The 21,850-nt window shown below is 51.9% G+C and overlaps 2 protein-coding genes across 2 annotated transcripts; both read left to right on the forward strand.

The window, feature by feature from the left end:
* Positions 1–1,804: 1,804 nt before the first annotated feature.
* Positions 1,805–6,600, forward strand: PMF1 (polyamine modulated factor 1). The gene is made up of 5 exons (XM_074938148.1): positions 1,805–1,993; positions 3,461–3,566; positions 4,286–4,386; positions 5,254–5,449; positions 6,386–6,600. Exons 1-5 carry the CDS (start codon positions 1,830–1,832, stop codon positions 6,437–6,439), a joined length of 621 nt encoding a protein of 206 aa, XP_074794249.1. The 5' UTR covers positions 1,805–1,829; the 3' UTR covers positions 6,440–6,600.
* Positions 6,601–11,611: 5,011 nt separating this feature from the next.
* On the forward strand, positions 11,612–14,703 carry BGLAP (bone gamma-carboxyglutamate protein). Its single transcript, XM_074938502.1, has 4 exons — positions 11,612–12,099; positions 12,668–12,712; positions 13,199–13,265; positions 14,272–14,703. Exons 1-4 carry the CDS (start codon positions 11,898–11,900, stop codon positions 14,396–14,398), a joined length of 441 nt encoding a protein of 146 aa, XP_074794603.1. The 5' UTR covers positions 11,612–11,897; the 3' UTR covers positions 14,399–14,703.
* The last annotated feature ends 7,147 nt before the right edge of the window (positions 14,704–21,850 follow it).

Raw genomic sequence — 21,850 nt, forward strand, 5'->3', positions numbered from 1 at the left:
AGGACTTTTGGCAACTACAAGCTCATCTCTACTACGTATCTGAACCTCAAGAATTGAATTCAAGTCTGTATGTACTGTGACAAAGTTCCTGCTCTACCTTGGTGGGTCTTGCGCTTATTGGCGGATTTGCTCGTCTTGGAGCTTCACAGCAGCCCTCACCTTGGCCGTTTTTCTGAACCCACAGTCCAGGTTGACGACTCCTGTGTCTAACCAGGAGTTGGGAGGATTTGGGGGGAACCCAGGCCTGCCCTCTACTCTGGGTTCCAGCCCAGGGCCCTGTGGAATGCAGCTGTTGAGAGTGCCTCCTGGAACAGCTGTGCGACAGCTACAACTCCCTGGGCTACTTCCCCATGGTCTCCTCCCAACACCTTCTTTATCCTCACCACAGGACCTTCCTCCTGGTGTCTGATAATGCTTGTACACCTCAGTCCTCCAACAGTGGACGTTCTCACACTCAGCTCGTCACACGCACCACAAACTGAAGTGAGCTCCTTTTTAAACCCAGGTGCCCTGATTAGCCTGCCTTAATTGATTCTAGCAGCTTTTTGATTAGAACACCTGCAGCCAATCAGCCTGCCTGTCTTGTCTCCAGATGGTTCCTGATTGTTCTGAAACCTTCCCTGTTACCTTACCCAGGGAAAAGGGATCTACTTAGCCTGGGGCTAATATATCTGCCTTCTATTACTCTCCTGTATTTGACTACACTCCTGTCCCTGTTGTTCATTAATTGTTCCCTGTAATTATTTGGTTTTCCAGGTCTTGTGGACCCCCTTCTTAGGCTGCGGGGGGGATCCCAATAAGATTACTCTCCTATAGCCATCTGGCCTGACCCTGTCACAGTATATTGATCTTTTAACCCACACGTACTCTCTTTTCAAGAAGAAAAGGAGTACCTGTGGCACCTTAGAGACTAACCAATTTATTTGAGCATAAGATTTCGTGAGCTACAACTCACTTCATCGGATGCATCGATGTAAAGCTTATGCTCAAATAAATTGGTTGGTCTCTAAGCTGCCACAAGTCCTTTTCTTTTTGCGAATACAGACTAACACGGCTGCTACTCTGAAACCTGTCTTTTCAAGGAGCTTCCAAGGTGTGTGTTCTTTGTTTTCTGGTTTCTGTGGCGTAGGGTGCATCAGGGGTCCCCTTTGCCAGCTTTCCTCCACACTCAGAATGCTCAAATAAATTGGTTAGGCTCTAAGGTGCCACAAGTCCTCCTGTTCTTTTTACTCAGAAGGGATCCCAGGGTGGGTTTGATCATAGAATACCAGGGTTGGAAGGGACCTCAGGAGGTATCTAGTCCAACCCCCTGCTCAAAGCAGGACCAAGCCCCAATTTTTGCCCCACATCCCAAATGGCCCCCTCAAGGATTGAACTCACAACCCTGGGTTTAGCAGGCCAATGCTTAAACCACTGAGCTATCCCTCCCCCCCCCAGCCAGTGCTTGATCACTGGGCTTGAAGAAAAACAATGGACTAGCAGCAGCCTGGGGCTAAAAAAATAAAACTGCAAGAGCTGGCACCAGTGCCTCTACCAGAGCCGGGCTCTTGGGACTCCCGCCACCCAGTCCCGCGGAACGGGGGCTTGCGCGCGGAGCCAGCACCCCCGGGGCAGGGGCAGGGGCAGGGGCTGGCCGAGGATCTGCTCGGGCGCCGGGGAAGGACAAAGGAACCGAACCAGCTGACGCTGTGCAGGCTGTTACGGGGCGTGGCCTACTCTCCCGAGTGACACGAGATCTCACCAATAGGGACAGAGCTCCCGCCTCAGCCAATCGGAAGAAGCGGGGGCGGGACTATCCGAGCGCTTGAAGATTTCTTTGGCGGTTCAAGATGGCGGCGGCTGGCGGCGAGGGCCCGGCGCGGGCGGAGGGCGAGGGGGCCGCCGCCGCTGGCGGCTTCTCTTCGCTGCCAGCCCAGGAGGAAGAGCCGGGCCGCGGGCAGCTCTTCGACACCGTGGTGGACGCTTTCCTGGAGAAGCTGGTGGCCGCTGGCAGGTGAGGGGACAACATCTCGCGAGAACGGGAGGCCAAGGGGTTTCGAGCGGGAAGTCTCGCGAGGGGTGAGGAAGGGGCGGGGCAAGTGTCGCGAGACTTTAGGCGGAAATCACGCGAGACTTGTGGCTAGGTCTCTGTAGTTGGCTAGGGTTTTGTTTCTCTCTCCCATGTGTTGTCAGAGACCAGTGGCTGAGCTCTGGACACCCTGGTGAGGGGCTCTTTTAAATCTAGCTGCACAGCCTGTTGGGAGAAGGGGGAATCTTGCCTTCAGTCTAGCTCCCTGTCTCCCTCTGGGTAGTAATGTCAGTACACCTGCCCAGCCCCTTATCTAGTACCTAGTGACTTGCCCCCCAGAGCCAATAAAGAACATCAGATCAGAGTTTTAAAAAAATTCTAATTTCAAACACTAATTGTGCAAAGGGCCCAAGTGTTGTGATACCTGCAGATAAACTGATGCCATAAATGTAATTCTGGTGGGGGGAGGCACTGCCCTTAAACACAAGCAGCATCTGATACCTTTCATACAGCTGTCTTGTATTTCCTTGAGATGGAGGGGCCACCCTAGGTCTTAAGACCTAGCAAAGTGAGTACCCGTTCCACTCTGTTCCTGCCACCTCCTTAATAATTCCTGGACCAGGTGCCCTGTTGTGGGAAAAAATGCACCACTTGTCTAGATTCACCCCTCCCAAACACGCATTTGGTGGTAAGTGCAGACCAACCCCTGTGGCTTCATCCTCTTTCCCTAATCTCCCGCAAGATCCTGCCATGGGTTCAGCTGCTCACACAGCAGTTCCGCCTATGGAGGAGATGAAACCGACTCCTAATCTAGATCTCTCCAACAGTTACTGGCTGCAGGTTCAGCAATAAGTGCAGATGACTGAGGGGGCCCCGGCCTCCCTTTCTGCCTACTTAGCCATTCACCAAATCACCCATTCTGCTCTGTCTGTGCTTACTGTCGTAAGAACTAGTTTTACTGTATCTCCTTCTACACCAAAGGATTCCAAAGTGCTTTCCTGATTGCAGTTGCCATGCACCATCAGCGCAGCTTGACAAAGGGAAATGAAGGATAACCCATCTGATTTAGCCAATTTCTGCCTTTAGTTATACCACTGCGATACTGCTGATTTCAGAGGGGTTATGTAGATGTCACTGAGTGCAGAATTTGGCCCTTTACAGGTGACTGTGAATAAAGATTTTGTTCTGTTCCTTTGAACACAATAAAACCTTTGTGAATTGGTGCTCTTTTGTTAGACCAACCAGTCTACAGATGTGTATGGATCAGTTGTGCATATGGTTTGTTAACTATGAACAATTTTACAGAATATTTTTTACTTCCATTTCGTTCTCTTCTGACATAAACATGAATCTTCAATCAGGCTTTTACAGTGTTGTAACTCTGTAATTTCCAGTGTGTGGTATTTTAAACCACTTATCTGGTTTGCATTTTTTTTTCTTCTTCTTTTGCAGTTACCAGAGGTTTGCAAACTGCTACCATCGCTTCTATAAACTCCAGCCTGAAATGACCAGAAGTATTTATGATCAGTTTATATCCCAACTGCAAACTTCCATTCAGGTAAGAACTGCAAATGTTTAGCTGAGAATTAAAGACTTGTTTGTAACATCCCAAAAGGTGTATGGGGAAATATAACACTTTGGATGTTGCAGCATTTTTCATCCAAAGGTCTTGGAACATTTTCCAAATAATATTGAATCAAGCCTCATATCAACCCTGTACGACAGGTTTATATTACTCATTTTACAGATGGGTAAACTTTTATAGACAAGGCACAAAACAGCTGACTTACCTCAGATCTGACTCCCAATCACTAGGTGGTACTCCTGAAACTGCAAAGCTATGTGCTTCAATACAGTGTGCTCTGATCATTTGTTCCCTGAGATCCTAAGCAAGTTTGCAACTAATATACCCTTCCCTGTCCCCCCCTTTTTTTGGTCTTTCCCCAGTGCCTACCTGTACTGGTGGGGGAAATTGTCTTGATCCCTGTCAGTTTCATGACTGCCTGCAGAGTTCTGAATAGCTTCCCTGGCAACTGACAAGACTGGGACAATTTTCATTCTTCTGCTACTTGGTAAAGCTATGAGCAGCAGCAAATGCACTGGAGCTGACTACAGACTGAGGAAGCAAAGCATAGGTTGTACTTGTTTCCTGTTTCGAAGGACATGGAGAGGAGAAGGTCTTGCGCTCACAGTGGGAAGGGCCAAGCAGAGAGATGTCCATGGATTGTACTTCCATTTTGTTATCGTTCTTGAATCCCCGGTGGTTTTCCTCTGCAGGAGGAGATTCGTGAGATAAAGGAGGAAGGGAATCTTGAGGAGCTCTTTGCCTCGATGGATAAAATTGTGGAGGAAGCAAAGAATCGGGAAGAGCCCGCGTGGTAGGCAGTGCTCTGCTTGGCATGTTGGAAGTATGCTTGTGCTAGTTTATTGGAGACCTGTTCCTTTGATTCTTAAAGAGATAAAATTGACCCTTGTGCAGCACATTAAACCCCGTGGAAGTGAAGTGGTGCATAGATCTTGTGATGGCCCTCTGGATAGGGGTGAATTTCACCCCGGGGTGAATTTCACCCCAAGGTGAATGGCAGAGGGGATTTTTTTAAATCATACTACTGTATCGCGACAGGAAATTGATTTCCAAAGTGCACCTTCCACTTAATTGAGTCTATTTGAATCTCTGACTCGGTCAACTAGTTGGACTTCTGTGTGTGCTAGAATCACACGTTCTGTGCCATGTCCATAGAGTTGGAGGGGAAGTAAATTCTTGTGCTGAATGTTACTCTGAACCGTAGCTGCTTGGGGTGTCCTGATATGTTGAAAATTCACATGGTGTGTAGCCCTTGGGGCTTATTGGCCACTGGAAGTGCTGGGAGTCACATTGTGTTGTCTTTAAAAGGCAGGCTGGATAATCTTTTCACCAATAATATGTGTAGCTTTTCGTGTTCAAGGGTGAGGATGTGTGTTAATCAAATCTCATGCTTCAGGGCATCATCTGATTGCATGAGTGTCAGAAAGGATTCCTCCCTTCCCCCCCACCTACATCATGGCACAGTGAGACAGGTTCGTTATGGGGTGGGTTCGCCTTGCTCTAAAGCTTCTACTGTTGGGCACTGCCAAAGATAGGATACTGGACTTGAGGGCCTGATCAATTATTGTAATATTACATGTTCCAATTAAAGCACTTAAGTATAGCACCATGCAAAGTTGGTGCATCCCAGTCCTCTCAACAACATCCCTGTCACTTCCAGGCGCCCCAGTGGGATCCCAGAGGAAGATATTCATAGCGCCATGGTGCCGTACCTCCTGAAGCACCAGACATACCTGCGTAAAGCCCTGAAAGAGAAGGAAGAGGAGAACAGGAAGCTGGCAGAGTCTGTATTGGCCGGACGGGAGAGAATCTCAGAGATGCAGCAGCAGATACAAAATCGCAAGCAAGCATGGCAGGTAAAATCTCCATTCCAGCCAGCCTCCAAATCAAGAAAACTGAGCTAGAGTGTCCCAGTCTCACCACTTTGAATAGACAATGGCCGCACTGGAATAGAAGGTTCCAAGAATGCTAGCTGCAAACAAACTGCACTCAACTGCAGAATTTGCTTATGTGCACAAATCCCAAGGCCCCAATCTAGCTTCATTGTGTTGCATCTGTTGCTGCTCTGATTAATTGCATATCAGCTAATTGCATAATGCTGTTAATTGCCTACATCCCACAGTGAGGTCCCCATGTATAATCACCCTTCTTCCATGAAGAGTCAGGAAACCCATGAGATTTTGCTTATTCATGTAAGTTCTTTTTTAACAGCTGTTAGGACATGCAGAAGAGAGGAAGATGAGACTGTCCCTGTAATGGCAAGAAGAACTGTTCAGACCCCTAAGGCCAGACTTTTCACCAGGGCTGCCTTTGCACCTGCTCTTAGAGCCACATTTTCCAAAGAGCTGCTCCAATGGATGTTGAGCTGTTTGGAAATCTGGCCTTGGTGTCTTAGTGGAAGCAGCCGGATGCTGAGCATTTAGAACAGATGTGGCCCTTATCTAGACGGATGCTGAGCTCTCTGGAAAAGTCGGCTCTAAATGCATAATTTCACTCGTATGCATTTGCAGGGCATGGGGGGGTTAGTCCTGCATCTGTGCTCATAAGCAGAGTGTTTTGCCTAGGGTGGTGTTTGTGTACGTGCAGTTCCTTCCCTTATGGGGCCTTGTTCCTGGATCAATGCATCTGAACAATGAATGAGCTGTATTCTGCACATGCTGTCAACAGTGTTACACTGTCCTGTCTCCAAGTATGGAAACGATGCTCTTTTTTGCATCAGTGCTGCATTTGTTTCCTGAACAGTGGGATTTGTGGAGGAGAAAGACTTCACCAATTTTTTTTCTTCTATCCAGGCAATTAGTAAAGAACAGAGAGAACTAATCATGACGTTCCAGGAGCCCGAATGAGGAGGCAGGGGAAGATTTTGCAGGAGTTTCATGTATGGGGTTTATGTTCATCGGTGAAGCCTTGCAGATCTTTTCGGAAGTGGGATTCTCTGTGCATTTACATAAATACCCACTCAAATCGCGCTGAAAACTTGACTTGCCGAGCTTTTGTGTTCATTTGTCAGACAGAAAGGAGAGAACAGTTTACAACATTGTGTGAAAATTGGATATACTGAAACAGTTATGGGACATAATTGTTCAAAATGTGTTGAAATGAGCAACTGCACCAGGGTTTTAGGAAAATCAGCAATAACTCCCGATTCCCAACTAAGCTCAACAGGAAGGAAGATCTCACACAGGTTTTGAAAGCTACAGCAGATCTGTGCATTCATGCTGCACTATCTTAAAAGCTTTACCAAACAGAGAGAACTCTGTCCTTCCACATTTAAACGTCGAATTTTTAATACTGATCGCTCTTATGACCACTCACAGGATTTCAGGAGTATAATAGAGCCAGTCGTAGGTTCCTTCTGCAGCAAGTAACACACCTGTACATCTGAAGGAAAGAAGCAAATACCAAAACTTCAGCTCATGGGATTTCTGTCAGCAGAACAGTCTGTAGATGTGAAGGCAAGTGACCGTCTAAAGCAGGGGGAGAGAGATGTTACACTGGTACAGTGGATGAATCCCTTGTACATAGTTACTTGGAATGTTGTTTTGACATAATAACACTTGTTTTTATAATCTTAGCACCTGCCTTTTTTTTTCCCCCTTTAACAAGTGCCTCCCAGTAAGAAAAATAAACACTTCCTTCGTCGTAGCTGCTCTAACCCATTATTATGTGGTTAATTGTAGTCTTTGCAGCAATTTAACTGGAACGTTTTGCCAAAACAGACAAACAAGGTCTGCTGGGCGTTTTGTCTTCCCAGAGCCCAGATGCAATAGGCCTGATTCTCTGTAGCGCTGTAGTCATTTAGACTTGTGCAATGCACCATTCTGACTTAGTGCAGGGTGGGCATAAAACACGAAGACTTATGAACTGCCCCCCATTAACTAGGGAAACAGAAGCACATCACTAAAAAGGGACCTGCTGGCCCTGGGTCAGTAGAGCGTGAGTAAACTCCACCTGTGCTGGCAGCCGGTGTCTGCTTGAACCACGGTACTCGAGCTAACAGTGAGGGCTAAGACACAGGCCTAGGATTCAAGAGAGCTGAACGCAGTGTGTGGCTCTGCTACACAGCTCCTGTGCGACCATGGGCAAGTCCCTAAGACACTTTTTAAAATGTTCTCTTGTGTCTCTCCGGCCCAGATCCTAACTCTCATGGGTTTCCCTGGGAGTTAGGAGCCTAAATACCTTTCAGGATCTGGGCTTGTCTGCCTTAATTCTCCATCCATAAAATGGGGAGATGGTCTGTCTTGTCTCTTTAGATTGGGAGCTCTTCAAGGCTGGGCTTGTCTCCCTATGTGACTGTACCGTGGGATCCAGATGCGGGTTGGGACTCCTCCGGGCCGCGATCAGACAAACGACGTTGTTCAGATTAGGTGCGTGACTGATTTCCTAGGCAAGTTCCGGCAGGCGTCTGGCCTGCTAGTATCTGTGTGTTACACCCCTACCTAGCAAAGCCTTTTCCTGGCTGACGTTTTTGGGGACTTAAGAATTTACATTTCTAACTAAAAGCCACTATTGAAATGATATGCAGAAAGGGCAGCTGATCCTTGTGCAGCACCAGACTGTGAATGGTGAAGACAGGCAATGGATTCACTGTACCCAAATGTCAGTTCCTTTAGAAGCGAGTCACAGCAGTGGAGACTGACCAAATGAGGTATATTTTTCTTCTTCTGTAAACAAAGCTTGCCTTGCTGCATTATAATCTAAATAAACTGGGCCTGCAAACCCCTTGTTCTTGGCTTGGACTTTGCGCACTTGGCCCAAGTGATCTGTGGTTTACGGCTTTGTTTGACAGCCTCTGGCTGCCTTAAGCTCCCCACAGTATCTCTCTCCCACCCCAAAGTCCAGGGGCCTCCTCCAGACAAAGCGAGGTTTGGAAGTGGTTAGGAACTGGAAGTGGAACGTTGGCCTGAGGAGCGCTGGCGATTCAAAACAAACCGCTTTCTATTCCAAGCCAGCCATGAACTCAAAGCCCTCTCATTGCAAACGTGCACAAGCTGAGGGGGTGGGTAGTTGGGTTTAAACAGCCCTGCACATTAGCTCCAGGGGGGATAAATTCGGAGGTTGACGGGCAAAGAGTTCCTGCTTACTGCAGACCATCACCCTGATTAAGGTCTAAAATGTGCCCAGCCATCTCGCTCCATGCCAGGCCCATCAACAAAGAGCTTAAAACTAGAACATGTCAGCTCAGCCCTGTGTCCAGACATGGCCCTGAGAACATCATCCCAGCCTGCCCCTGACTGCAGGGATTTGTCTCCCATTGCGGGCCTGGAAGGTTGCAAGCTACTGCTTCTTCCATAATCCTTTGTGCCTCTTTCCACCCCATGCCTTCGCCTTTCTTGTCCACATGGCCCAAGCACATTCCGTGCGCCTTCCGTGCTGCTCACCAGAAGTGAGTCGATAACTGTTCATTTAAGGTCAGATTTTCCAAAAGCACTTACGTGGCTTAGGCCTGGTCTGTACTTAAAAACTAGATTGACCGAGCTACGCACGCAGGGCTGTGAAAAACTTTGCGCCCTTACGTGACGTGGTTACATCAACCTGCCTGCGCGTGTAAACTTGGCTAGGTTGCTGAAAGAACATACCTGCGTGTCCCATTGAAAGGCAGCCTGCTTAAATGGGATCATTCAGCTCTTCCGTCTGTGCTGAGCTTAGAATTGCATGAAGCTGTGCAGTGAACTAAGTACTGCCCTTGGGCCACAAAACAATTCAACAGTAGAGCTCCAAGCACTTTGCCTAGGCAGGTCGATATTATCCCCATTTTACAGATAGGGAAAGTGAGGCACCGAGCGGGGCTGTGATTCGCCCAAGGTCACCCAGTGGCAGAGCTGCATCTAGAAGCTAGGTCTCCTGAGTCCCCATACAGATGCTGCTGATCTGTTGCCCCCAAACCATAACAACCTCCCCCTCAGGAGTGAGGACAGATCAGCTAAATCCAGGGGGGATGAATTAAAAGGGGGCAGAGCAAAAGATACAAGGAGAGCGAGACAGCAGTGGACACTGCCCAGAAAACCCCGGATGCTCCCCCCAACACACACACATTTTGAGACAATGTTAAGGGAGCTGGGGGGTGCTGGCACCCTGGGCCTCTGCCTGGTGCCAGCATGAGTGAGCTTGAGGAATGCAGCCCCATGGCCACAGAGCACCTCTTGCTTGCCTTCTCCGGGGTCTAGAACAGGCCGTGCTGGCCAGTGAGCCCTGGAGCGAAATGCTGGGTTAGCAGCTGGGGGACCCAGAGGGTGCTGTCTGCAGAAGAGGCACAGCAGGGCAAGCTCTCCCAGACTCCATGTGCGCCAACCCTGCCTACCTGGGCTAAGTGGGCAGTTCAGGCTCCCTGGGTCCTCCAGGTCTGGGCCCAGCCAGTCTGTGCCAATTGCAACTCCTTTGCAGGGGACCAGTTCAGTCCTCAGCCTCACTGCTAGGAGCACCATGGCCCCTGCCTGGTGAACGTGGCATAGAGCAGCTTGCCTGCTTTTGCGTAGCTTCCTTGAGAGGGCTCGACCAGCGTCTGGGGTGAGCAAGGGTTGAGCGGCACCGTGCTGTGTTTCCTCCCCAGGGTTTGAAGGCCATGCTGGGGCTGGAGCTCAGGAAATGAGCTTAAATGATAGGCTGCACCGGGGAAGGCATGTGCACCAAATTGCAAGGCAAAAAAAAATTACAGCTTAAGAGCCCTGTACACTCATGAAGAGGAAAGCCCCGCCGGCCCGTGGCAGAAAACTTCCGCAGCTCAGCAGCAATTACAGGCCGCAAGCGCGTCACCTGGCAGGCCTCTGCTGCCAAGCCTGCCCCAAGAGCACCAGGTCTGCTTTGCCTCGGATGCTCCCGGTTCTCACCTGTGAAAGAGGGAGCGGGGACTCAGGCACGCTTGCTGATGGCCAGCCAGCACTCAACCCCCCCCCGTGCAGTATGAGAACGGAGCTGCTAACGTGGGGCTACATGCGCGCCTGGACTCAGGCCCTCTCCAGCCGGACAAGTGGCTGACGGAAACCAGGCTGTGTAGAGACAATGCTGCGGCTCGTGTCCAGCTCCCCGTTGAGCCAGGCCCTGCTTCCGGAGCAGCGGGCGAGGCAGCGTCAGCGTCGGGGGCAGAGGTACGGTGCTGGCGTCACGCTGGCATGAGAGCGCTGTTGGTAGCAGTGGAGGGGGGAGGAAATGGGAGGACACCACGGTCACAGCAAGAGTTGGTGGCACAGTTCCAAGCTTTTCTCCAGAGCCATAAGGGTGAGAAACTGCTTGTATTTTTTAAAATAAAAACCAGGTGATGCCAGGCTCTGGCCCTTTAAGGCACCACCACCTAGCATGAGCTTGGGGATTAAAAAAAAAAATCATCAATTGGCCGCCCTGCATTAGCTTTGTTACGTCTGCATGGGCTGCGCTCAGTCCCCTGGATGAAGAGCCCGAGCGAGGGGAATGTTATTTGCTCCCAATAATCTGTGCCAGTTCTTGGGTATTTCTGGCTGCGAGGCCTCTGCGCTGCCCGCTCTCTGGGTGCTCGGTGAGCAGTGACAAAGCAGTGCAAGCCGTGGCATCTTTACAAAGAGAGCTTTTCTCCGAGCGGTTGTTTGGACCGCTGAGTTAAGCAGATGTTAATAGAAGACGCAGACCTCACGCTTCGTCTGCAGGGAGCAGAGAACATGCGGGGTGGGAAAGGTGGCACCAAACCATCCCCCTCCTCCCCAGGTCTTGGGCTGGCCTGGAGCTGAACAATTCCCCCAGTGTAGCTTAGAGCGCCCTCAGGGCTGCTCCAAGTCATGGGTCCTCGCAAACAGCTGGGCCTGGTCCCCCTGCCGGGGTCTCAAGGTGGAAATGGTTGAGAACCAGTCACACCAGCTGGGGACTGTGGCGTTCTGTCCCTCATGAACCCCCCCACCCCCAGCCTGCCTCTGATGCAGCCCCTATGCTGGGGCGGCCAGGGGGAGGGAGAAGAATCTCATCATTACAACAGGATCCTAATGCCTCCCCCCAGCCCCAAACACCCTTGAGCTTTAGGCCCGTTGGGAGCTAGCTCTGAGCATCACAGTTTCAGCCTGTCTCTGCATTTGACAATGCTCCTGAGCCCCTCCCTTGTCCTTCCCTTGCAGCCCACACGGGCCCCCGTTGGCCCTGAGAACGCAGGGTTGTTTTCCACCCCAGCCCACACGGGCCCCCATTGGGCCTGAGAACGTAGGGTTGTTTTCCACCCCAGGGGTGCCTGAAACCACAATTGCCATCTGGGTTTGGCAGCCTTGGGCCCAGACGGATGGGCTCCAAATAGATCTGGCAGCAGGGCCAGGCCCCTCCCCGCCTGTGGTCGAAGCCGGAGTGGGCGGGATGAGGGGGGATGTGGCCCTTTACCCAGCCACACCAGGACTAGCAGCAGGGTATAAATGGTGGCCTGTGAGCCACAGGCTCCAACAGGCATCAGCAGAGCATCCTACAAGACAAGAGCGACCAGCGAAACCGGCTTCTACCATGAAGACACTCACCCTGCTGACTTTGCTGGCACTGGCGACCCTGTGCCTGTGCCGTGGGGGTAAGACGAGGACGGGGGGTTGCCAGATGCATTAACCGGGGGCTTTCTACCCGCAGGCTGCTAAGGCCCCCTCTGACTGACGTTATTGGAGATTGTGTCCCTATCGCTGCTTTGAAAATCTCAGTCCCCCCCCATTCCCTCGCACAGGAGCACACGTAGGATACTGGGCTGGGGGCATACTGGCATCTCATTCGCTGTGTAACAACAGCGCTTAGCTGCCCCCGCCTTAGTTTCCCCATTTGTGCCAGGGGAATAACTATGCTGCTGTAGCAGGCTGGGGGGCATTCGTCAGGGACGTGGAGAGCTTTGTTTCCAGCTGCAATAGATTCACAAAGCATCATGAACATGCCTAAAGCGCTAGCGAGAGGCCCACTCCAAACCCGGCAGCTGTTTGGCCTTGAAGTCTTTCCCCTCCGCGGAGATCTGTGACCTTTAGAACATCCCGCGCTACCAGCCCAGCTCTGCACAGCCCCGACAGCAGATGGGCTTTCAGGGGCCTGGAGCCTGGGCAGCTCACTGGTGAAGGGGGCATATTATTTCTGACCACTTCTCTCTTGGTGCCTTGCAGCCTCGGATCATTCCAACAGCGCTAACGACTCGCCCAGCTCTGAAGGTGAGGCCCGGCCCATGTGTGATCCAGCTTTGCTGCCTGCCATTCAGGGAGCCTTCCAGCAGTGCTCATGGACGCCCTCGCCCGCTCTAAATGCAAGATCCCTGCTCTAGTCAGTGTGAACCTGGGTTTAGACCAGGGGACTGGGAGTCAGGACTCCCCCAGCTCAGGGAGTGGAGCGGGGTCCAGTGGCTAGAGTAGGGGAGACAGGGACTCAGGACTCCTGGGTTCCTTTCCCAGCTCAGGGAGAGGAGCAGGGTCCAGTGGTTAGAGTGGGGGTGGGGAGAGGGACGCAGGACTCCTGGGTGCTATTTCTGACCCTAGGATAACCAGGGGGGAAGATTTTCCCCATCCTGCAGAGCCGCAGCTGCTCGGTGTCTGGGATTTCCACCGAAGCCGTGCAGGGCAGCAACAGGGCAGTCCCGTTACAGCAACGCTGGGTCTTTGGAGCAATTCTCCTCATGCTTCCTTTATTTCCTGGCCTTGCAGCATTCATCTCCAAACAGGACAGCGCTGAGGTGGTGAGGAGACACAAACGGAACTATGTCTACAACAGGTAAAGCCCTGGTCGCGGCCCACGGGCATGTGCTCGACCCACAGCCCGCTGCTGGCGCTGGGGTCCCCTTCCGAAGCCGGCGGGAGGGTGGGGGGTGTGGACAGGCTCAGGCCAGCTGAAGTTTTCACCAGGCCCACGTTACCATAGGAACCCTACAGTCCTTCACTGATTCATCCTCCTTGGTGCACCCAGCCCTTCCTGTTCTCGGTGTCAGCCCTGACAGCTGAAATACTTTGCTCTAATCTGGGGGGGGGCTGGCTGGGGGGGGCTGGCTGGGAGGGGTGGCCTGTGAGACTCCCAACGCCCCTGGATCCATCCCCAGCCTCAAAGGGCTCAAGGCATCTCACTCCCTAATCAGGAGCTGGGCCTAAGTGACTTGCCCATGGTCACACAGGGAGTCTGTAGCAGAGCAGAGAACTGAGCCCCTCTCTCCTAAGGTCCAGGCTAGCATGCTAACCACTGGGCCTGCCTTCCTGTACCTGGGGCTTGTCTATTATCAGCCAAGGGCCCCTTGGAGGCGACAGCAGCATGCCCAGCACTGGGGCCCAGATCCATAGCCACTAATGGCTCCTGTATAGTTAATGCAGTAAACCAGACTGCAGCCCTGGCTGCTTTTTGGCAGGGCCCAGGAGCCCTGCCCGCATCCCGGTAACGCCCAGGCATCGCCCTGCTTCAGTGTCACCCTAATTGGAACAGGATAAGTGAACTCCTCCCTCCCTGCCCTCAACCGTGGCCTAGCATTGCTGCTGCTTTCACCCCAGAGGTGGCTGCATGGCAGCCCCGGAGAACTCAATCCTGTGTGCCATTCCTGAGGGCTGTTTTCGGGGGTGGAACGCGGCAGCTGTTTAACAGCCCCCAGCAATGGCGCCCAGGATTAAAAGCGGCCACGTTCCACCCTAGAGGTGGGTGCATTCCCAAGGCAGGTGCACTGATCCTTGCACGTAGGCTGATTAGACAACCACGGAGACCATTCTATCAGTCATTAACCCACCTTGTTCACACGCAGGTTCTATGATATCATCGACCCTCTCGAGGGCAAGCGTGAGATCTGTGAGCTCAACCCCGACTGTGACGAGCTGGCTGACCACATTGGATTCCACAAGGCTTACCGAAGATACTATGGGGCGGTCTAGAGCTTCCTGGCCCAGAGATCCACCCAAGTCCATCCCAGTGCGGGGGAGAGAGAAAGAGGAATTGATACCTAAGCACAGCAGGGAGCAGAGAGATCTTCTGCCCCAAGCTGATTCCTGTAACTGTGTGTTAAACGTACAAGCTTTATGTTCCCTAAGCTGCCAGCCCAGCCCTGCTCCTTGTACTGAGCCTGGAGCGCTTGCGCTTGTATCTATAATGCTTTACTGACGGTTTCCTTTATGGGCCAGGTGCGTCGTGCTGGCTTTGCGCTATGGAATGTTTCTTCAATGATGTGAGAAAATAAACGTGAGGAACGGTGCCGCTGTCTCATTTATTGGGCTGAACAAAGAGAAGGGGGACGGGATGGCAGATTGGGGTGCTAGGGTTGGACTTGGGAGCCCGGCATTCAACTGCCAGCTCTGTGAGACCCCTTTGTGCCTCGGTTTCCCTGTCTTTAAAATGAGGGCCATAATGCTGCTCTACCTCACAGGGCTAAAACTGCTCGAGTGAGGCACTCCTGCTACTCTAAGGGAGCCCATGTGAGTACCTTATCTAGCTTTCCTTATTAACATATGCGGTAGTGCCCGGGGCCCTGATCAGTGCAAGGCCCTGGCCGAACACCCAACAAAAAGACCATCCCGGCCCTGAACCCTTTAGGAGCTAAGCGTGAGCTCCAAAGCAGCAAGGGGAACCTGCCTCTGGGCTCAGAGACCTCAGCTAGAGCAGCCGGGCTAATGGGAAACCAGCCCGAGCAAGGCAGTGGCCATGGCAGGGGCAGGCTAGTCCATAGGTAAGAAGCTGAGGTTTAACTTCACCCCATCACTCCCTTTGTGGGGCCCTGAATAATCCTCCCGCCTTGCTCTTTACACTCTTCAGAGATTTGCTGGCTCGTGTCCCCCTCTGCTCCTTACGCCCCCAGCTTCTTCCGAGAGTAGACCTCAGTGTATGTCACGGACCTTGATGGATTCAACCTCCCGGCTTCCCCGGAGAGTCCGGTACAGCAAGGCTTGTCCCCTCTTTCATAACCTGGGAAAGCACCCTGCAGCAGAGGTGGTAACAGAACTCAGGCGTCCTGATTCCCAGCCCTTCCTGCGCCCATCTGTGGATTGCGCTCCGTGGCAGAGCCAGGAATCAAACCCAAAAGGCCCAGCTTCCAGTCCCTCTTCTTGAACCCTCCAGCTTAGGTGAGGGGAATGAAAGGAATGTAATAGAAGTCACCGCTGCTTTCAAGGCTGGGGAAAGGAGAGACTCAGTAGTGTTAACAAAAAGAAAAGGAGGACTTGTGGCACCTTAGAGACTAACCAATTTATTTGAGCATAAGCTTTCGTGAGCTACAGCTCACTTCATCGGATGCATACTGTGGAAAGTACAGAAGATCTTTTTATACACACAAACCATGAAAAAATGCCTGGATTTGTGCTGGAAATGGCCCAACTTGATCATCATACACATTGTAAGGAGACTGATCACTTTAGATAAGCTATTACCAGCAGGAGAGTGGGGTGGGGGAGAGAAAGCCTTTTGTAGTGGTAAACACCCATTTTTTCATGGTTAGTCTCTAAGGTGCCACAAGTCCTCCTTTTCTTTTTGCGAATACAGACTAACACGGCTGTTACTCTGAAACCAGCAGTGTTAACAGAAATCACAGCTTCTGGGCAAAGGTTTGTGGTATTCGAGGGAATTGGCTGGCCCTTCCTCTTTGAGGCAAGCAGCCGGGCTGCTCTCCCAAGCGCTGACCCCTCTGAGAGGGAAAACAACACAACGAACAAGCCAGTTTTTGTTCTAAAGTTTATTCCAGTTTTGATTTAAAGCTGTTTATGCCACACACACGCATGCCGGTAAAAACCAAGCCCCCCCCCCCCCCCCCCCAGAGCAGACACAGTGCAGTCTATCCAAGGGGCTGTCCCAGACAGACGGACTCCAAGACAGGCAGGTTTGCTGCCTGCCCAACAGTGGTAATATTAATAATCCATCTCAGCGGCAGCTCTCAACCCACTAATTGACAAAGGAGGGCAGCAGCCAACTTCCAACTGCCAGCGTGTCCCCTCGAGTGGGGTGGAAATTCATGCAACCATATCACCTGGCAAGTGCATTCCAACCTCCTTGAAAGATAGAAATGGAGAAGCCAGCGATCAATCCATTCAGCCCCTAGAACCAGGGGAGGCGAGGCTCCCTGCACTACAGTCCCCCCACGATTTCCTTGGGAGACTATTCCACAGCGCAGAGGAATTGGGTTGGATCCCTTTAAATAACGCATGGGCTTTCTAATTCAGAAGCCAACAGCAGCAGTGTAGCTAGGCCTGGTATGTTTGCATAGAGACAGTGATCGTGGTTGTGTGTCACGGAGGTTTAAACATAACCTTATGTAGAGAACAAAGAAACAAACCGGCATCCCAGGAAGGCCCGTGAGAGGGCTCACAACCTATTTAAAAGGGATGCCACCCCATTCCCAGACACTACATCCAGTGGTCACTATCAAAGCTGGTCCTGATATTTACCTATCTGGGTCTGATCACATCGGCCAGCTTCTGTCCTCTGATCCAGGCCTTTCATTCAGAGTTAGTTGCACGTGTTATGCCCAGAAAGCACATGGAGTATACATATAAATTAAGTCAATGGGAGTGGGTATTTCCTAGACACTGGCTCAAATCTTTCCCTTCCAAAGACGAGTTTCGATTCAGGGTTCCCTCCCCAAATCAATAGGCCAGGACTAACACCCCCACCATCACTACCTACAATAAATAGGGAGAAAAATACAAAACGCACTGGGATCTAGTGAGTGCTCGCTTTCATCACATCAGAAAACAGCAAGGAAGTTGCTTTAGGAAAAACAGACTCAACCCCACAAAATGCAGTAGGACGGAGAAGACGACAGCCCCGGGTTGTCTAATACCCAGCCGTTATAAAACGCTTTCCATCCATTGGTCTCAAAGCCCTTTATAAAGCAGGCTGACAGCTATTATCACCATTTTATCAATGGGGAAACTGAGGCACAAGCGGGCATGCCTTTTCTTGGGTCACGTGCTGAGCCACATAAAGAGCCCAGCTCTCCTGATTCCCCATCCACAGCTTTATTCTCTAGGCCCCCCTGCCAAGCGATTCTCCAGTCTTGAGTTTAAAGCAGAAGCTTTGGCAAGGTCCCGTCGAATGCAGAGCGATCTCAGAGAGGAGCCGTTTGTTCTACTCCACAGAAAAACGTCCCTTCAGCCCCGATCCTGGGAAGGGGTGAATAATCCTTAGCTACGGGAGCTTCAGAGATTCACAGGATCGGGGCCTCTACACAGAGGCATAGCTACAACTGGGACTCTGAGCTTCACATATCAACGCACGGCCCCGCGCTTGGGCCATTCCTTCTGTACAGGCCCAGCGAGTCAGCAACAGCACTGACAGGAGACTCCTGACCCCTCCCCAAATCTCCTGCTCTGACCACTAGATCTCATTCTCACCTGGAGCTGGAACAACCACCTCCTGCCAGACAGACAGACCCACACCCACAATATTCCAGATTTAACCCCCAGATGACCACACTTCCCTGAATTCAGGCAGGGAGAGGACAGCCGGCTGGTCAGACTGATTCTATACCGTGAAGGCTGCTCTGGTGCCGACCTGCAGGGCAGCTAAATTGAGGCCCCTTCCGTGAGAAATAAGCGATGAGTGGCACAGCTCACCGTGCAGATTGCTGTGTCTGTTGCTGCTGTTGGCAGGCTTCTAGCTACAGAGGAAGGTGGGGGAAAAAAATCTAATCTGACAAGCAAGTCCGTGTACCTTGGCCACACGGGTGATAAATACTAGGAGCATAGCAGAATCGCAGGCAGCCCCTTGCAACACACAAGAACTTTAATGCTGTAAATCTACCCCCTGCTAAACTGGCTTCATGCAGACATTTATCTGCATTCCGGGTTCTCCCGAGGAACACAGGATAGCCAGAGGGGGACCTGGGTTCTTTAAGAGAAAAAGGTGAATTGTTACAGCAGTAGATAATGCCAGGGCGCCAAACTACAAAATTTGCCCCATTCTCAGCTGGTGTTCATCAGCAGAACTCCATTGATTTCAATGGAGCAATGCTAGTTTACGCCAGCTGAGGATTTAGTCCAGCCTCTGGGTAAATGGAGGCCGATCTAGCACAGAAGGCACCAAGGCGTCTCAAAACACTCAGACTCAGCCTGGATTGTGTGTGTGTGTGGGGGGGGGACTGCCTGTCATTGAAACAAAAAGAAAAGGAGGACTTGTGGCACCTTAGAGACTAACCAATTTATTTGAGCATAAGTTTTCATGAGCTACAGCTCACTTCATCGGATGCATCCGATGAAGTGAGCTGTAGCTCTCGAAAGCTTATGCTCAAATAAATTGGTTAGTCTCTAAGGTGCCACAAGTCCTCCTTTTCTTTTTGCGGATTCAGACTAACACGACTGCTCCTCTGAAACCTGTCATGGAAACAATCACTCATTGCTCCTAGGAGAATACAGGCCTAGATGCACCGAGGGGTTAATCTGGTACAGGTACAAGACTAGACAGAAGTCAGGTCTAGTACAACAGGAGGTGGGAGAAGTGGGGCAACGGGTCATTAACTGCAGGGGAGCCTTGCAAAAATGATTAGTGTGAAAAAAGGCAACCCCAAGCCAACCCAAGGAGGGGAAGGAACAAGGCAGTACATACACAATGCCACTAGGTGGCTGCCTAAGACCCAGGGCGTCTGCCTCCGTCTTCTGCACCGGGCTTCAGGGCTAAGCCATTGGGGCTGATCCGGCCCAGCGGCTGGGAGCAGCCCAGATCACAAACACTCGGTGCGCGCCCAGCTCAGGGAGGAGAGAAGCCAATGCCCACTGGGAGTCTGGCCAGCCATGTGGAGCAACTTGAGTTTGTTTGGAAATTGATCTGTCGGTGGGTGGAGAAAGATGAGCTCCAATAGTTACCATCAACAAACACCCTGCTCCGACCCGCTAGGGGCCTGGCACAGCCCTGCCTCTGGGAGTTCCAGACTAGTCAGCCTTTTCGACGGGCCGGTGCGCGCCCACACACATCCCACACAGGGCTGGAGTCAAGGGCAAAGCTCTCATTGTTTCCAGTGGTGCAGGATCGGGCCCTACAGCAGAGAGACGGACATATGGTCTGTACAACACCGGCTCGGTTGAAGTTAATGGGAGTTTGGCCACTGGTTTCTCAGGTGGCCAGGATCTCACCTGCTAGCCGTACAGCCAAGATCAGTTGCTGGGCACTTTAGAGACAGCACAGAGGGAGGCAACGGCCCAAATCCGGACCTATTTGAAGCAGCTCGATCTCCAGTGATTTCAGTACAGCTGCTGGTGCCAGGACCCTAATCTAGTGCAGAGAATGGGGGTGCTGGAAACACCAACAGGTGCCTCCTCAAAGTGGGGAACAGAGTCCAGGAGAGTCCCCAAAGAAGCCAAGCCTTTGGGGGTTTGTTCTCTTTGCTTAACGAGGTCTTCCCACCTGCCTTTTTAATTAGCCTTTGACATTAGCACCTGCAAACAGAAGGACATAAGCACCATGCAAGAGTGTTAAAGCATCTTAAGATTTGATTCTACGTTGCGCCCCTCCCACTCCTCCTGCCGTTCCTTGCACTAGTGAAAAAACGCCACCGTTCTGATCTGGGAGTGTCTCACACTCACACAAGGGCCGGGAGAGGCGTGGAAAATAATCAGGCCTCTTAAGTTTGGCTACTGCATTCGCTGCCTTGACTAGCTCCTCCTCAGCACCTACTGGGAACCACTTAAAACTACTCATCTTGCTGCCCTGGCTACGCCATCTTTCTACCAGCCTAGGGCCTATTCCTAGCACCCTGTCAGCTCTACACACCCCAGAATAACTGTCACACTGAGCCAAGGCTGGGTCATTCGCTTTTTCCCTCAACTCAAACCTCAACATCTCCCCCCTTTACCTCTCCGGATGATTTGGCCTTGTCGTGAAGGCCCTATAACACACCGTAACCCCTCTCAGCTACCCCCTCCGGACTGATGGCTGTTGAGGACTCTCCGGGACAAGTTCCCCCAGTGCTGGACCCTAGCCATGTGGGGATCTCCAGCTGGGCAGCGCTTGGCAGGGCTGGCTTCGTGCAGCGCTCTCGCTACAAAGCTGACCTCTCCGAGCGCACGGATTTCCCCGGGGCCGGATTCCGAGCGCCGTCAGACCCTCCAGGGCCGGGGGGGATGTCTGCCTTGCAGGCGGCGGTGTGATTCGCAGTGCAGGGTAGACAGACTAGCGCTAGCTCGGCTCCAGCTAACCTCTGTCCACCCGCGCTGTGCAAATCACAGTGCCCAGCTTGCCGGGCAGACACCCTCAGGGAGGGACCTGGAGGCAGATTTTGGCCAGGGTGTCAAGCTGAGCGCAGAGTCTATGCAACAGGAGAGCTGAAATGAGACAGGGGCTGCAGTGCAAACCCTCTGTCGGCATCACCTGCGAGGGGACAATGGACTTCTCCTTGGACAGGTCACGGAGGGGGAGTCGAGAGTGAGATTTTATACTCAGAGCTGGAAGGAGATTTAAAAATACACTGTAAACTCTGCGCGCGCACACACACCCCACAAAAATACACCATAAACCCCTCCCCACACACAGAGACACACACACGCAAATACACCCTAAACCACATGCGCGCACACACACACCCCACAAAAATACACAATAAACCACACACAAACACACCGTAAACCACCACACACCTTACCCCACACAAATACACTGTAACCCCCCCCGCACAAATATACCACAACCCCCCCACACAGAGAGAGAGCGAGACAGAGAGACAGAGACACACACACACAAACACCGTAAACCACGCACACGCACACACACACCCCCCACAAAAATACACAGTAAACCACACACACACACTCTCTCAGCCAGATGCAGGTTTAACAATCTCGATTTGAATCAAGCCTGCTCTCCCACCAAAACTAGCCCTGTTGCAAAACACAAATCTTTGCCACATTCCCCCTGCCCCAGCCTGGTTTTCATGTCAGCCCCTCCTGACTAGGGCTGCCAACCCTCCAGGATTGCCCTGGACTCTCCAGGAATTAAAGATGAATCTTTCATTCAAGATCACGTCATGTGATGACCCCCTGCCCCCCGGGGACACGTCCAACCAAAATTGGCAGCCCTGCTCCTGAGAGTGCAGAAGAGCCCTGGGTCACCTGGGATGGGTGGCACCCACCAGACTTCTCCTGCCATCGGTTGGTAAAAAAGGAACATAAGAGCGGAGGACAGGATTCACCTCGGTCCATAGACCCACCAAGCCCCTTGCCCACGGGGCCCTCTCCAAGCCTGATCCACAGATACGGCCCCCAGCTTCAGAGGGGGCTGTTTAGCTCAAGCACCAGAGGCTCGTGTGTGTGGCTCTGATGGTTGGTGCCCCAGGACATCAGCTGGCATGTTGGCATCAAGCTCTTCCCCTTGGGGATGCAGGACAGTGCAGGTGAGACGTTGGCAGGCTGGCG

The sequence above is a fragment of the Natator depressus genome, chromosome 24, assembly GCF_965152275.1.
Source record: "Natator depressus isolate rNatDep1 chromosome 24, rNatDep2.hap1, whole genome shotgun sequence".
In the NCBI taxonomy this organism is placed as follows: Eukaryota; Metazoa; Chordata; order Testudines; family Cheloniidae; genus Natator; species Natator depressus.